This window comes from Felis catus, chromosome X, assembly GCF_018350175.1.
Source record: "Felis catus isolate Fca126 chromosome X, F.catus_Fca126_mat1.0, whole genome shotgun sequence".
Taxonomy (NCBI): domain Eukaryota; kingdom Metazoa; phylum Chordata; class Mammalia; order Carnivora; family Felidae; genus Felis; species Felis catus.
The window spans coordinates 100,647,965-100,665,329 of record NC_058386.1 but is presented as its reverse complement, the minus strand read 5'-3'; the positions used below and the strand labels follow the sequence as shown (position 1 = coordinate 100,665,329).

At 41.5% G+C, this 17,365-nt stretch overlaps 1 protein-coding gene and 1 long non-coding RNA gene across 8 annotated transcripts in view; one reads left to right on the top strand and one right to left on the bottom strand.

The window, feature by feature from the left end:
* The window catches only part of GRIA3 (glutamate ionotropic receptor AMPA type subunit 3), a 266,792-nt gene that overhangs the window by 72,007 nt on the left and 177,420 nt on the right, over positions 1 to 17,365 (bottom strand). For all 7 annotated transcript variants that reach the window (XM_019824236.2, XM_023249377.2, XM_023249378.2 and 4 more), the window contains 5 exons: positions 15,523 to 15,684; positions 11,017 to 11,184; positions 6,522 to 6,626; positions 5,259 to 5,366; positions 3,615 to 3,821 (listed from right to left, as the gene is read on the bottom strand). In XM_019824236.2, the coding sequence (XP_019679795.1) occupies positions 3,615 to 3,821; positions 5,259 to 5,366; positions 6,522 to 6,626; positions 11,017 to 11,184; positions 15,523 to 15,684 (750 nt within the window). The remainder of the gene's footprint in view (positions 1 to 3,614; positions 3,822 to 5,258; positions 5,367 to 6,521; positions 6,627 to 11,016; positions 11,185 to 15,522; positions 15,685 to 17,365) is intronic.
* The window catches only part of LOC111558763, a 93,811-nt gene continuing 79,916 nt past the window's right edge, over positions 3,471 to 17,365 (top strand). Inside the window, exon 1 of the long non-coding RNA XR_002739902.2 lies at positions 3,471 to 3,584. This is a non-coding gene — a long non-coding RNA (uncharacterized LOC111558763). The remainder of the gene's footprint in view (positions 3,585 to 17,365) is intronic.

Sequence of the window (17,365 nt, the reverse complement as noted above, 5' to 3'; positions counted from 1 at the left end):
GAGGAGGACACATTCAGCTTACGAGAGCATCCGCCTTCTCCGAGAGGTCTTACTCCAGCATGACAAGAACATCCATTTTTCACAGCCACAGGTTTTAGAGGAAAGTGGAAATCGGCAATTGGTTTGCTGTCAATTCCCTGGAATCACCTTGTGTTATTATCCCAGAAGGCATCAGAAACTTGTTCTAGGTTGGAGGAGGGAGGATATTCCTATCAGAGACTTCCCTAGCTATTGCTTTTGTCTTCAGTAGAAAGAACTGGAGGGAATAGAAGGGAAGGCTCCTTCAGAAGAATTTTTACCTATTTGGCAGTGAAGAGCTGATTTCTAAATCACTCAACAAGGAAGGGACTCTCTAATTCTCAAGCTCCCTCACTCACACTTACCCACACTGGAAACAGAGAGAGAATGTGGAGATTAGGTGGGTGTAGTACAGGGGACACGCCAGAAGAGAAGCCAAAACCCAGTGAGAAAGCTGGGTCTTTGTTCAAACAGTGTCAGGAAATCTTGCCCTATATCACTGGGACTAATGTCTTGCTCATTGCCAGGAGGGCACTCAGCTATTCACAGAATGTGACAGGCTTTCTCTTGAGACACTAGACAGCTCTGGCTGTTGAGTCACAATGGGCTGGTAGAACTCACGTCAGTTATTCTGGCCTGGTAGAAATCGACACCTGAAATTCATGCTTTTGTGGCCGGTCTTCTCCCCAGAAAGGCAGAGGCACCAAAAGCTTTTCAACAAGTTTCAACTATCTTTTACGATGGGATGGGTGTGAAATAACACTTTAGCTGCTGAGCAGTCTAGGGCGATGGTTAAAGAACATGGACGTCGTAGTCAGAGACCTGGGTTCAAATCACTGTGTCACTACAGGCTGTTTGGTCTTAGCCTAAGACTTCACCTCTCTAGGCTTCAGTGTTTTCATCTGTAGAATGATTAACATGATGGCATCTCCCTTGAAGGTACGTTATGAGGATTAAGTTACATAATGTCTACAGAGCATTTAGCACTGGGTCTGGCAACTAGGAAATATGCAACAAATGGTAGCTAATAATAAGAATAAATAATGATAATGATATAAGATTGCCTCCGACCATGAGCTAAATTTAATGAATAATGCCTGGGCATGACTGTGTGCCAGGCATTCGCTCGTTAGAACAAAAAGTGAGGATCTACTATGGACCACGTAATGTGCTAAGTGCGGGGGAATGCTGTGAGCAAGACAGGACCTCTTGGAGCCTGAGTGCTGGGGAGATGAGGGATAGAAAACAGAAGAAGACTTGACTGCCAACTCATAAAGAGGCTAGAGTTGTGTCAAGATGGTTCAGAGCTTCTCAGGGTCCTTAGGAAGCATGACAGGTGCTCTGCCCCTTGTTCAGCCCCCTGTCTCTGGCATTACAGGTTCTTCTCTTTCTCATCACTGAGTTCACTTGAGTCTCCTCTGCAACTCAGCCCTGCGCCAGTTCCCAGGGCCAACCTTGACCCAAGACGGGAGATAATTGGCTCCAGCCCCATAGCTGGGGCCTGAGGTTCAAATTGCCTTCCTCCTTGTCTGACTGGAGGATGGTGCCCTAGTTTTGGTACTTGAGGTCCAATCTCATTTTAAGCCTTAATTCCTTTTCTGCACCCTTATTTTTAGCAACGAGCTTCTCCCTTTGTACTTGTTCCTGAGGACCTGTTCCAAAAACTTATTTAGTGACCCCAGTACTATCTTCTGATGGGAGAGCTGTGCCTTATTCTTGCTGATTCCCATCTGAACCTCATCCAATCCAGTCCTTAGCTTGAACCTCAGTGCAGTAATTAATTTTGATGGTTTCTTCTTGCCAACTTCATCTCAGTATATGCACCCTCTAGATTCCTCTGTCTCCCCCTAACCTGCTGTCTAGGCAAGGCAAGTCATTGCAAGTAATCCTTGTCTGTTAGATCTAAACGTCTGCAGAATACACTTGTCGCAATGAGCACCGGGTGACGTATGCAAGTGTTGAATCACGATATTGTACGCCTGAAACTAATACAAGACTGTATGTTAACCAACTGTAATGAAAGTAAAAATCAGAGATAACTAAACATCTGCTGCCACCATCTACACTTGGGTTAGCTCTCTAGTGACTGGTTCACCCAATGGGCAGCTCTTATGCCCAGTTCTGCCTGTCTCTATATGCCTCAGTGGGCGGCCCAAGATCTGACATTCCCAACCAGAGGCCAAAACCTTTTAAAGTAAAGCCACTGCAGAGCTCTGAAGATACAGCTGTACCCCTTCTGAAAGCCCTAATTATCAGTGTAATTCCTCTGTACTTGGCCCATGGGCAAGCCCTTAGCGCAACGATTCTATTCCTTTATTAATTCATCCAACAATTATTTGTTGAACTTCCATTATGCACCGTGCTCTGGGATATTGAAAGAAATCAGATACGGCTTCTGTGCTCAAGGAGTTCATTGTCTAGTTGGGGCAAGTTCAGCTGAACTTGTAAACAGATCATTATAACACAGGTTCAAAAGCACTAGAAGAAAGCAAAAAGCAGGGGTATCTAACCAGACTGCAGGTGGGTAAATGGTAATCCCATTCAGGAAGGCTTCCTGAAAGTGGGGACACATCAGAGTGTCCCCACTGGAGGACTTCTAGGTGGCGTTAGCTGACTGAGAGAGGCAAAGGTACTTCCGGGGATGCCCTAAGTGACCTTTAGGGAGCAACACATCCTTTTCAGTAGCTGGAACATTGAGTTCTAAGGGGAAAGAGTACAAGATGAATCTAGGGAGGTAGGTAGGTGCCAGATTATGACGTGCTCTCCTTGCCATGCTGAGGACTTGGAATTTTATCCTGATTTTTATCTTTTTTTAAAAAAATGAAAAAAAATTTTATTTTATTTTTTGAGAGACAGAGAGAGACAGAGCATGAGCAGGGGAGGGGCAGAGACAGAGGGAGACACAGAATCCAAAGCAGGCTTCAGGATCTGAGCTGTCTGCACAGAGCCCGACGCAGGGCTCGAACCCACGAACTGTGAGATCATGACCTGAGCCGAAGCCGGATGCTGAACCGACCGAGCCACCCAGGTGCCCCTTTATCCTGATTTTTAAAGTGGGAAACTACAATAATGTGGAGATCTGATTTGCCAGGGTAAGAGTAGAGGCAGGGAAATCAGTTAAATGACCGACAAGTGGTGAGAACCTTAACTAAAATGATGATAGTGGGATGAAGAATGTGTCTGAATTTGAGAGAAGAGTAGAACACAGGACATGGTCGCTGCCTAGAGATGAGAGAGCAGCGAGCAAAGGTGACCCGTTTGTGTAGGCAAAGTCGCTGAGGCAGCAACTTCTGCTGCCTGACGCGGAGAACACAGAAGGGACAGATTTTCAGTAGAGGGCAGGCTGTATTTAATGTTGCCAAATAAAGTTCCCCGATTTTACTTTGCTTTTAGCCACATAATCCTGTTGCCCAAATGGTGCTATTGACAATCCTACCTTGACAGAAGTCAATTGGAGAAGAAAATGGTTTTTTTTGTTTTTGTTTTTTTTACAGACCACATGAAAACTCTACAGTTGAATAACTGAAAATGAAATCCTCTATCATTGATAAGTGGAAAGCATAGAAGTAAGTGAAAATAGCGTTGAAAAGACTTACCCCATAGACAAGTTCCCCAACCATGCCATTCCATATTTTTGTCTCTGGATCCCTTGCGCCATATTTCCCGTCGCCGACAATGGACAATTTGTATTTGATCCTCACGTGTTTGGCTATTTCATAGGCTAAGTCGACACAATAGCCTTCATATCTCTCATTTCCTTCCAGTTGCTCATGGTTCTTCTTATACATTACATATGGTGATTCCTTAGGGACCAGAGGGAGATCAAAGGATTACCCCTACACGTTATTCTAAGAGATGATGAATGTAATAACTGTCCCCCCCACCATGTGCCTGTTGAGGTTTGGTGTGTGAAGAGAGCCTTTAAAAATGTTTGCTTAATAAGCAGAGGAACCTCAATAGACTGACTATTCGCTGGGCTATATATTCCTTGGAGTCCCTAACTGATGATTTAAAGATGTAGAGAAGGATTTAAGTTCTTTTCGAGGGTTTGAAAGCAGGACCAGTTTCCACTTGTAAAGCCTTTGATTTAGGCAAACTGGGTAGAGGTATTTCTCTTACATGAAGGTGAACTGCCTTTGATTTCTCAGGATTTCCCATGCAGGAACCACAGCCAGCCCAGGCAAGCCCTTAAGAACCACTGTGATCTTTGTGAGGTCAGGGTCTGTGGCTTATTCGTTTCTACATCCTCACGGCCTAGTACAGTACCTAGTACATGTCAAAAGTAAACTTCAGCTAAATCTCCATTCATTTATTTACATCGTCAGACCTAGGGGTATACTCATTTTCAACCCTGGTTTGTACTTCACGTAGTAAGAACATACCAGCTTTTGGAAAAGACATTTTAAAACTGAATGAGAATACTAATCTTGCGTGTCAACCATGCTTTGAATTTTGCAGAAAAGCTTTAAATGGTGAACATTGCCTTGAAACAATATGTCTTATGTCTTATGACATTATGATACCCATTTCATAAATTAAAAGAAATGTAACCTGTGGCTCAGAGAAGTTGTAAGTTGCACAGTTAAACACAGGTTAGTGGTAGACTTAACATTAGAACCCTAACCTACTCTCTCTTTCACATAATGCTGTCTCCCCCACGGTGAAAAGTTAGATTCCAAGTCCAGATGAAACCTCAATCTTTTAGTGAGTGTGTATGTGTGTGTGTGTGTGTGTGTGTGTGTGTATGCATGTGTGTGTGTGTGTATGCGTGCGTGTGCGTGGGGGGTGGCAAAGAAGAGAATGATATATGGAACTGTCCCAAATTCTTATTCTTTTTCTGTTTTTTTAAAAAAGTTTATTTATTTTGATAGAGACAGAGAGTAGGGGAGGGGCAGAGAGAAAGAGGGAGAGAAAGAATCCCAAGCAGGTTCTACAACTGTCAGCGCAGAACCTGATGCAGGGCTTGATCTCACCAACCATGAGATCATGGCCTGAGCTGAAATCAAGAGTCAGACATTTAACTGAAAGAGACACCCAGGCAACCCCCCCCCCCATATTCTTTTTCTTTTTAAAAAGACATTCTGTTCATGATCATAGCAAGATACTTTGAGAGATTCCTAAGCTGACCTGTTGGATGTTTTCACTGCTTGAAACTGAAGTCTTTTGTACTGGCTGAATAATGCTTTACAGAAAGAAGTCTTGCTGTACAGAAAGCCCACCTACCTTCCCTTCGTACTTACCAGAATGGTAGTCACTACAATGGTCCGGTTCTCTGAGGATGCGCTGTCATTGCTGATTTGCTGATCTGAGAAAGGCACAAATCTTTCGTACTCATTCCAGTAGCCAGCCTAGAAAGAGCAGACATTTGACCTGGTTGCCTTTTTTTTCACTCAAAAAGTACTGCATGAAATTCAAGTGCTGTTGTGGAATAAAACTTTCTTTTTAGTTACTGGAGCTTTCCAAGCGTTGATGTCCTGTCTCCCTCTGTCTTGGCACCCCCACCAGGAACCCAACTGTGATACAAACCTTCATCCTGGGGTTCCCATCCCCACTTCGCCTTTAGTGGTATTTTGTAAAATAATTCAGCCCACTGTAGGATGGTTAGCCTTTTGTTCCCCTTTAAACTCATACAGCAGAAGAGTGCTTTGCTCTGAACTGTGGGAAAGCTAGGAGGTGAGGGTGGGAAACCAAGGAGTGTCCTGTAGAAATGACCCAAGCTATTTTACATTCTAGGATTTTATCAAATGGCTGCTAAATCCTCATTTCATGCCTAACTTAACTATTAGTATGATAGAAGCAAAGTGATCGTTGTACAAGTTAGCTGTAGAGAAAGGTACTTTGTCCAGAGTCCTTTGCAGGGGGGTGAGGTGGCAAAGATACCTACTGGAGAGGTACCTACTTTCTGATTCTTTTGCTAAAACTGTATGTACCTTGGCAGTTTGTTTAAATAACAACATGCTGTAAAATTTGTGATTCCTTCCCTCTATTGTTAGAAGCTGTTAACAATTCTTGAGTCTATCTCTTTTATTTTATTTATTTTTTATTTGAGAGAGAGAGAAAGAGAGAGAGAGAGAGAGAGAGAGAGAGAGAGAGAGAGAATGCACACGAGCAGAGGAGAGGGGCAGAGAAAGAGGGAGAGAGAGGATCTTAATCAGGCTCCACACTGAGAGTGGAGCCTAATGCAGGGCTTGATCCCATGACCCTGAGATCATGACCTGAGCTGAAATCAAGAATTGGACTTCAACTGACTGAGCCACCCAGGTGCCCCAAGTCTATCACTTTTATAGGAGAGACTCCGAGGGAAACACTCCTTTCAGAATGCGTATAGATGGAACACTCTGATTGCAAAACAACTCTACGTATCTACACTATTTGCCAACAGAAAGGCAAAAATGATATGTGGGAATTTGCTTTGTATGTGTTTTCTACATCTCTTTTCTCGCACCTGAGTGCTGTCATCTTGTGAAAGACTTTGTCTTTGTGTATCTGTTTTGGCTACTTACTTTTCGAGAGCCAGTGACTTTCATCTCGTACACATCGATGGTATAATTTGTCCTACGTCCGTAAGTGTCAAATTGGATGTTTCCGGTCATTCCTTGTACTTGTACCTGGTAGGAAGGAAAAATGTAAAATTTTAAAATACCACCGCATTACTGCCTTCTAGGTCTCTGGGATGAGGTCCGCTGACAGATCTTAGAAGCTTGGAGAACTTTTATCTTGAGTCATTGAGCTCAATCCGCCAGATCAAGTCCATATGGATCTTTATTTCTTCTCTGGCATTTTGTGAAGCTTTGAGTGGGTGATAGGCAGTTACCTATATGATCCTGGGAAGGCCCTACCACCACTTTTTCAAGGGTGTGAGATTTCTATCATTAGTCTCTTCCCAAGGGAGTAGCCTGAGGGTATTCTTAACTAGCATAATGCATTCTTCTAAACTATGCGTTCCATGAGGGCTGTGGCTGTGTCTTAGCATTCCCAATATAACATAAATTGGTTTCAGTAATAGGGGCTCTGGAGCTCCTGGATTCGCATTCTAGCTTCATCACCTACTAACTGTATAACCTTGGATGTGCTCCCTAATGCTTTTGCACTTCAGTGTCCCCATCTGTAAAATGGGAAATCCCACTAGTACCTATCCCTTAGAGTTGTGGGAAGATTAAATGAGTTCTACACGTGTAACGTTCAGAACTATGTCTGGCACGTCGTATGTATGCATTGTAATACTTGCGGGCTATATTGATAATTATTGTGAATTGAAATGAATTTAGTTCTTTTTCTTGAGAGTGTTATTTACCAGCCTCCACAGTAACAGGGGTGGATTCTCCTCTTATTTGACCTATGCCCAGCTACAAACAGGTAAGCAGCGAGCCAGGCCTTGGAGGGATAAACCATACACTGATGAAATTTGTGAAGTCTAAGGAATCAGGGGTATGTGGTACTAGATAAGAAAGACAGAGGTACTAGAAGAGCCTGGACACCCATGTGGGATGCCACCTGAAGATTCACATATGTCACAATTTTTCCTGGGTCTGTCCCAGTATTGTGAACTAATAAAAGGCCATCCCTCCCAGGTGGAGAGATTTCCTCACCAATTATTTTGTGGTTCAGGGACATTGCACGCAAGACCCTCTATAAATATAAGTCACTGGAATGATTCATCTGGTAAGGGTCAAGCCATTTGCTTCAAAGGAAAAGCATCTGTCTCTTTTTCCTAGGATGAAAGGATAGAATACTTTTTTATTACTTACAGAAAGTGACAAGCTACTTAGCAAGTCAGAAGTGGTAATGGGCTTGTGCTGTGGAAGCGAGAACTGAGGTCAAATATTAGGGAGCATCTTTTGAAAGGAAAGGGAGCTTGTTCACCACCGATGGGAAAATGAGCTTCTCGTTCAAAGAGAAAGGCTCCAATGTGACTTCCTGAAGACAAGATGATTGTTCTACTGACCCAACAAACCTAAGCACCATCGTCGGCTCAGGCTTGCAGAGAAGGTGATGTCACACTTCCGGCTAAAGTAAAAGTCCCTTGTTGAGATAGAAATTGCTTAGCCTGTCTGGGGTACACTGTGATGCAAGAAGGGTTCTTAACACTCCATTCTGAGCTTTGAATTCTAGGAGAGCAGGTAGGTCGGGCAGACACACTGGCATAGGTACTTATTAAGGAAATCCTTCATTCCCGAAAATAGCAAAGGCTTCAAGTCTCGTTAAGGATTGTATATTTCTAAAGATCTAGCGTATTTAAACACAATAGACAAATTGGACACCAGCCTAGGTACGTCCAGGAAATTCGAGACCCCACGATGAAAACTTCTGGTGAACAGAAGTAGAATCAGAGGGAAGTCTGTTTTCAGTGACGTGAATGTCAGTTGCGGTTCCCCACCATCCCACCTGGGAACTTTTCTTTAATCGCCACCCCCCCCCCCCCACCCCTGCTCCACTCCAGTCTATTATTAGGTGCTTCTCCTCTGGGTTCCCATAGTACCCTCTGGAGAACCTAACCATAACATTTTAATCATCTCTGTATTTCCATCTCCCTTACTAGTTTGGGAACATCTCAAGATGAGAGACCTTCTTTTCCTGTGCTCTCAGCAGCTAGTACAGGAACTGGAATAGAGCAGGTGCTTAATAAATGTTTGCTGAACAAAGGGACAAGCTTTAATGCTTTAGAATCGTGACATGTTCCAGCAGGCTAGGCTCAGGCTGATCTTTGCACAGTCTGTAGATTACCCAATTTTCAAGTGGCTTTAAGTACATTTATTTACATATTAACAATTCTTTAATGTTTATTTATTTTTGAGAGAGAGAGAGAGAGAGAGAGAGAGAGAGAGAGAGAGAGCGTGAGTCGGGGAGGGGCAGAGAGAGAGGGAGACACAGAATCTGAAGCAAGCCCCAGGCTCCAAGCTGTCAGCACAGAGCCCGATGCAGGGCTCGAACTCATGAGCCATGAGCTCATGACCTGAGCTAAAGTGGGACGATTAACTGACTGAGCCACCCAGGTGAGCCTACATATTAACAATTTAAGTGTGAGCTCTCCTCACCTTATTTCATGTTTGCCTACTAACTTTGAGCCTGATACACAGCCATTGGTGCTCAATAAATATTTACTGACTGAGGGGTATGCTTATTTATTCATTAAAACAGGTCCCTTCGGAGCCTCTATCAGGCAGTGATTATGTTTACCAGATTTCTTTGAAGGAAGAGAATGATTTATTGAGCAACAACTACGTGCTAGTCACAGTGAGGGAGGCATTTACACATGCATTGTCACTTTTAATTAAATAAAATGGGATTTTTTTTTTTACTATAGTAAAACCTTTAGTACTTCAGACCGTCTTCCCTCGCAGTCCCTCTGAACAGTGGGATTTTACTGAGCATTTATCACAAGGGGAACATGTGCTTCTGGAAAACGTTGATACTTTCCAGCCTCTCTGCTGCAACAGGAAGAAGTTGGCCTGTAGAAATTGGTAAAGCATCCCTTTGGTTGAGTGTTTGATCCTTAGGGCCTGGGAGGAAGGTTACCAGGCTTATGACTCGAGCTTTATAAGTGAGTTCGACGTGCAGAAACTATTTGCGCAATGGTGTGATCAATCTAGTTTTTTCCCTAGCCAGATAGATTTCTTATCCTTCATTCCGGTAGCCATTTTCTATTTGTTGTTCGTGCCGTGAATGGGGAGTCCGTTGGAGATGCTGGTACTTGCCCCTTGAGATTTGGTTGACGAAAACTCCTTTTGATTTACTCGGAGGGAGTTTTGTATTTCAGTCATCATTATGTTTCACCTGACAGTACAAATCTTGTAACTGCTATGAAGGTTGAATTTAATTAACTGCTCTTCAAAATTGTGCAGTGCTACCTCCATAAAACTACACTTAGGGCATTTGTTAGGGAACTGACATAATGACATAAAAATCTGCATGATGGGAGAATGAGTCATATCTCTTTCTTGGAGAGAGACACAGGGGCTACTAACCCCTTTTGATGGAGTGCTTCCAACTTGGCAAATTTAAGGCAGCAGTAGGAGAGCCAACTACACAAAATGATGTACGTTATGAGGCCATGACGGATTCTTCATTACTGGGTTGGGCACAGAATTATCTTATCATTGCCCATCAGTTTGTTTCTTTGGATATCCCAAACATTGGGATAATTACATAAGTAGAAATAAGAGGCGCTTGTACTCTGGAAGGCTCATTTTAATGCATGCAGGCGCATGTAGCATCAGACGAAATATTCAGGAAAGAGCTCTTGCTCAGAAAGCTGCAATGAATGACCGACGCTGCTCCTGGTGTAAAGAATGAGATCTGTTCAAAGGGTACTTCCTGAAGTCTTAAATGATCGCCTACCAGTAAATACTAAAAACAAGTGACCTATTTGACTGTCTCCTGGTTTCTTGTACTTGTCTTTAGGTTTTTCTCTGGGGCATCGGGAAAAAAGGTTTCCTAAGTAGGCCTAGACACGTATCCTATTTCCGCATTTCCCCATGTAGATTAGCACGTTGTAAAGGTTCTTTCTGGCAACAGAACGACTGCCACCCTGGCTCAGCTCCGCAGTCCATCCGGGCTAATGAGTTGTCTGCTGAGCCAGAGGATGCCGCTGTCCTTTGTGATGTCTACCTTCAAGTTAGGAGCATCCTACAGAATATCCCAGCCCCCCAAAGGAACACCACATGCCTGGAAAGGTTAGAAAGTTTGAAGTTGTTTACATGTTCAGTCCATCAGTTTTGAGGGTACTGGGTTTGATTTACTACCCGCAGTGTAGCACAGAACTAAATATTCATTTGCCCTCAACTGACAATGTTTCAAGCTTCGAGGAAGAAGCTTCTGGTTTGCGATTTCTAGATTTTGATGAATAAATGCCTGTGCCCCTCTTCTGCGTGCTCTGACCTTCTTAGACTCGGATCCTGTTCCCTTTAGGATGGCTTTTTTCAAGACTGAGGTGTTACTTTTTTTGTGTCTTTATAAGGCCCCCCCGCCCCCACCCCAATAACCCAGAGTGGTCTTTACCATTTTTAGAGCTCTCTCGATATCAATTCCTTGACTCCAGGGCACAGCGGGATTTGCCAAGCAGTCTCCAGCACTGCCTCTTCGGGATACATCCACTCGCTGCCTCCTCAGGTAGCGGAAAGCTTCTGCGATGACCAGTATTGCATCGTGCGTCAGCGCAGATGTATACTGAAATGGATATGTGGAAAACAAGGTATCACGACAAACGATACCCTCAACACGTGCCTTGCTCCTTAGAATTTTCATTTCGTACTCTCCACCTCGTACTCTATGAAGTCACCCTCTTAATTATTTGAATCAAGAGATCTCTCAGGGCAAGCCTGACTTTGATTCATTCTAGAATGATGCCTCTTACCTCGTGTGTGCACATGTTAAGATTTTTAAGACCGAATGGCTCAAGGGAGTCTCTCCCTTGCTCCCAGTCCTGTGTTTTGTATTGAGTGAGCGACTACTAAAAGGCCAGGTCCTTTATAGAGAAAAAAATACATGTGCAGCTAACGGATGGCATATGTAGATTGGTTATTGCTGTTTGTAATAGAAAATTCAGGTCTGGTGTTTACTTAGGGGAAAATGGAAATAGCTAAGTTAGACAGCTTGAAATTAATTTGGAGGGAAACATTAATCATTTCTGTCTGGACCATGTTTCTGGCGAACTAGGACCTCTGGCCAGCAATAAATCAGTTTTTGTTTCGTGGGGGGAGCAGAAAACAAAAGCTGGTTTTCGATTGTAGAAAATTACAATTGTTATTGAGTTTTAAATCTGATAACGGTGACAATTCACAGGCAATACTTCACGATGCTACCTCTTTCAGGCAAGAACACTTCGTTTCTATTCCTTGGATATACTGATAGGCTACTAGGGATCAGGCCAGTCACTTAATACTGGGGATTTGATTATCTGCGATTTGACAAGGAAGATGCCTTTTCATTAAATGAATCAACAAATCTGATTAAAATAAGCTGGCCCCTGTTTTTCGGGGGTGACAAATACTGGGAGGATATAGAATTCTGTTGATATTTTTAATGAAGCAAAATGTCCCAGGAGGAGTTTTTCTCTCTCCCAAATACACCCGGGAGCGAGTACATTGTCGTCTTTACAACTATCTGTTTACTTTTTTGACTTTTCTCATGTTACTTTTCTTTCAGGAGCAAATCTTCAAGTGTGACTGTGACAGGGGGCATGTGTTCTTTCATGCAAAAAAAAAAAATCTTTGTGTCTGTCCACTCTAGCACTACACAAAGCCAACACGGTGGTGATTTCTTTTCCAGCTGACTGCATAAATTGTCTGCAATTCCAAGCCATGCCAAAATAGCTATTTAATTTTCTGCTTTTTCAGCTTCTACTTACCAGTGTGTGAGCGTGTAAAAAGAAAAAAAAGCCCCAAAAGGAAACATTCATAAAATATAGAATAAATTAAGCAGTAGGATTTTAATGTGGAGACAATTTTATTTCCTAATCAAAAATATTATACGTCACTTTTTTAAAGTGGGCTTTTTGTCTGATTGATATAGAGCACGTTTCCATGACTAATACTAGGCAAAAATAATCTGGAAGTCGAACCACCTCTTCAAATATTCCATTTCTTAGGGATGACTGGCCTCATCCCTAGTAGAGCCTGTCAATATATACAAGGAATAGAAACTAAGTGTTTTGCCTGAAAGAGGTAGCATTTAAAGGGTTTTACTCTTAAATGGTTCTTCTCAGCAAGTTCTGAGGACTTTACTTTATACACACCATGAGTTATCGATGACTAATCCAGAGCTAAGCTTGTTTTTCTTCTCCTTTGTAGAACCTCTATAACTTCTGAGCAAACACAAACTACCCTGTAGTAGCCTTTTCATCCTTTACCCTTGTCCGTTGTTGTGTGGCTAACACAGTGCCTGGCACATAATGCATAAATGAATTTCTTGCCTCTACCTATTACCTGCTAAATCTAAGGATGGAAAAGCAGTGGACAGGCAGTTTCTGAAAAATCTAAATTTGTGTAAGCTCACCTAAAGGTGGTGGGTGGATTTAGTATATCAAAAAAATTGGAATCATCAAGGAAACGCAAATCAAAAGCACGGGAGATAGCACCACACACCTGTTATGATGGCTGTTATCAAAAAGACAGGAAATATTGAGTGTTGGCAAAAATGTGGAGAGAAGAGAACCCTCTTGCCCTGCTGGTGGGAATGCAAACTGGTGCGGCCACCGTGGAAAACATTGTGGAGGCTCCTCAAAAAATTAAAGATAGAACCACTGTGCAACCCAGCAATTCCTCTTGTGGGTATTAATCCAAAAGAAACAAAATCACTATTGCAAAAAGATATCTGCGCCCCCACGCTCAGTGCAGCATTATTTAGAGGAGCCAAGATAGGGAAACAACCTATGTGTCCATCAACACATGAGTGGTTAAGGAAAATGTGGTACGTACACGCAGTGGAATACTATTTGGCCACAAAAAAGGAAGGAAATCCTGCCGTTTGTAACAACGTGGATGGACCTTGAGGGCGTTATGCTAAGTGAAATTAAGTCAGACAGAGAAAGACAAATACTGTGTGATCTCACTTAAATGTGTAATCTAAAAAAAAACAACAAAAAACACCCTGAACTCATAGGAATAGAGAACAGATTTGTGGTTGCCAGAGATGGGTGATGGGTGGTAGGGGATGGGGGAAATGTGTCAAAGGTGCAAACTTCCAGTTATAAAAGAAGTAAGTCCTGGGGATGTAATATACACCATGGTGACTATAGTTAACAATACTGTATGTATGTATGTATGAATTTAAGAGAGAAAGAGAGAGAACATGAGAAGGGGAAAGGGGCAGGGGAGAGAGAGAGAGAGAGAGAGAGAGAGAGAGAGAGAGAGAGAGAGAGAGAGAGAATCTTAACCAGGCTCTACACTTAACATGGAGCCCAATGTGGGGTGTGATCCCAAAACCCTGGGATCGTGATCTGAGCCAAAATCAAGAATAGGACGCTCAACTGACTGAGCCACCCAGGTGCCCCTACTGACTGTGTTTTTGAAAGTTGCTAAGAGAAGTAGATTTTAAAAATTCTCATCACAAGAAAAAAATTGTACCTATGGTGGTGATGGATGGTAACTAAAGTTGTTGCGGTGATCATTTTACAATATATACATATGTCAGATCATTATGCTATATACCTAAAACTAATATAATGCTATATGTCAATTATATCTCAATAAAAACCGGATAAAATAATTATCCTAAAAAAAAAGATCTGACTGCGAACGCTAACCCTAACATCACAGGGATTGAGACCATATTTGCTGAAACATCTGAGGACACCTGATCTGACCATGGGACAGAATGTTTTAAAATGGGACTGCCTAGGAAAATCTGGCATGTATACTATAATCACTACAACAACAGAATACCACTTAACTAGTGAGTGGCTTAAATGAATGAATAAATTAGGTTTAATGCACAACTTTTCTAGAACATACCAATTGTATAAAGTAAGGGCCCACTTGTATTGTGTTCTGATGTGATTCATTTAGGGTGAAACTGACTAGGTGATACAGAATGTGTCTCTTCTCTGGTCCATGTCTCTATTGTTCTCGGTTATTCTATTCTTGCCAGGAAGAATGTGAGGATGGGTATCTTGAAACCATGAGAAAAGAAATATCCACCCCTTTTCCTTTTTTAGGGAAAGGCCTTAACTGTACTTTGATTCCTGTTCTTGATCACAAGGATCCCACAGCTATGGTACATACATACTTTCACTATATAAGGAAAGAAGAATTTAAAGTCAGTTTCATACTTGAACCAATGCACCAAGGGAATGGTTACTTAAAACATACCCTTGACGGATCCTTTGTGTTACACTAATAACTTTTCCTAATTTATCTGTTTTAATTCCTGATTTTTAAATAATAGGATTTCTAGTCATAGGGGAACACATGTGAAAAATGTGCACTCTAAGCATGACTTTCTACCTTTAATATTCTTATTTTGATTTCATGAAAATGAGCAACATAGGTAATCTAATTATTTTTAAAGATACTTTTCCAGGCAGGAAAACATTTCTGCTCAATATACATATAGGCACCATGCACTCTGTATTGCAGCCCAATTCACTCGGGTGTACTGAGATTCATGAAACTTATTAACACAAAGTAATCACATAAATAATGTAAAATCTAATTTTCTGTTGCAGGCTATCAATCTTCTTTACCTATTCCCACTGCCCCCACTCTTTGCCCAACTCAGGTTCTTGTAATATTGTAAATTGTTATGAGCATGTTACAAATGAAATTCATTAAAAAATTAGTTAACATTCCCAAGCCCCAGGTTTTAAAAGACCTCCTTCTCCTTAGCGTCTTTATTTGCAAGTGTAGTTTTCAAATGCAGCAGTAGCACCTCCAATTTGGTTTTAGCATCCTTGAAACCTTTCTGAGCGAAGACGACTTGGTCACAGGAAGGCCATAAATATATAAAGGCCACACTGAGATGCTGTGAAAAGCTGGCCTAAGGTTTCTGCATGCCATGGAACATTACCTTTAGTGGTGCATTCTTGGCTTCAGGGAATTCCCTTTCATCTAGCCTCACCCAGCGCTGAATAAACTGCTGAACCATAGGGTTTTCATTGTTGACAATCTGGAATCCTGTAATGTTGGCTCCCCCATGCATGACTCTTTCTAGCAAAATATCGGTAAAACCCTAGAAAGAGATCGAAAGAGAATCATTAATGTTGGAGGTCGTGAGTTCTGACCGTATCTGTTGGTTAGAATGCTAAGGAGGAGATGGAAGGTCCTTCTCCCAGGATCACTCTTCAACAATTAAGAAAACCCTGGACACAATGTTATATGTCAATTACATCTCAATTACAGAAACAAGAAGGACGATGACGACAAGTACCAAAAAAATGCTGGATATGGGCTAATTCTTAAGGCAGTATGTCTCCGAAACTACAGGCACGATGGAGAAAATATGCATTCTTCCATTTTAGTGCTTTGTGTCTTTATTTAGTATAGCTCCTGCAAGGACAAACACAGGTGCCAACTTCAAGCAAATGTTTTGTTTCATTTACCTGTATTTTTAGTCTTTCTTCACTGAGTACAAATACAATGCTTCCTGTAACTGGGAAAGTGTTGAAACGTTTGACCCTGACTAGAGGTATAAAATCCTTTTCTTCAGCTTAATGTGCCAAACACAGCAGATTGCTTTAGATTCTAATGATGAGTACTTTCAACATTTGTGACTTAAAGAAATGCCAAAGAGAGAAACTGACAGCTTGGTTGTATGTGATGCTGCAAACCCAGGTTATGTCTCTCATGTGTTTATAAACAAGTCTCGACATCTACTTCGGATCACCCACCGTTTTCTTCTTCTCTTGCTCTAGTTACCACCTGGTGTCTCTGTCACCTAAGCCTCCTAAAGGAATCTCTTCAGGTTCACACCAAGCCATCTCTGCCTGGGTGCCACCAGCTCCACTGGGCATTGCTATCTCCTGAAACACTTCTCCCAGGAGTTGTGCTATTTCTGCTGGATACCTGTCTCTTGCTAGTTGCAGTGGACGCATTTAGGTCCTCAATGGGCTGAAGCCAACATTTATCTTCATAAAGAAATGGGGAGAATTCTTCCTCCATTCCTCACACTATCTTGTTCAACATTTTAATATAACATTTTCAAATACGCAAAAAAATTGAGAGAACTGTATAGTGAATACCCATATAGTCTCAACTCAGACTTTAAAATTAGTATTTTTCTATCCATCCATCAATCCATTCCTTTTTTTTTCTTCAAAGTTTTGATTATTATTATTTTTAAAAATTTTATTTAAATCCAAGTTAGTTAACATATAGTGTAATCATGGTTTCAAGGAATGGAATTTAGTGATTCATCACTTACATATAACACCCAGTGATCCATCAATCCATTTCATGTTTTTGGATGCATTTCAAAGTAAGTTGTAGATATTAGTATATTTCAAACTAAAAGACTTTGGCAGGCAGATCATTAACTAGAATTCAGTATTTGTTTGTAATTCTTTTTCTTTCCTTTTCTCCTTTCTTTTCTTTCTTTCTTTCTTTCTTTCTTTCTTTCTTTCTTTCTTTCTTTCTTTCTTTCTTTCTTTCTTTATTTCTCCTTTGAGGTAAATTTGCATCCAATGAAATATACAAATCTTAAATGTAGCACTTTTCTTTTCTTTTCTTTTCTTTTCTTTCTTCAAGGTAAAATTTACATCCAATGAAATATACAAATCTTAAACGTAGCACTTGATGAGTTCTGATAAATGCATACACCTGTTCTCCAAAGTTTTCTTTTTTTGCATTCTAAGTTTTTATTAAAGTATAAAAATCATATAGAAAAGTGCACATATCTTCAAATACATGACCCG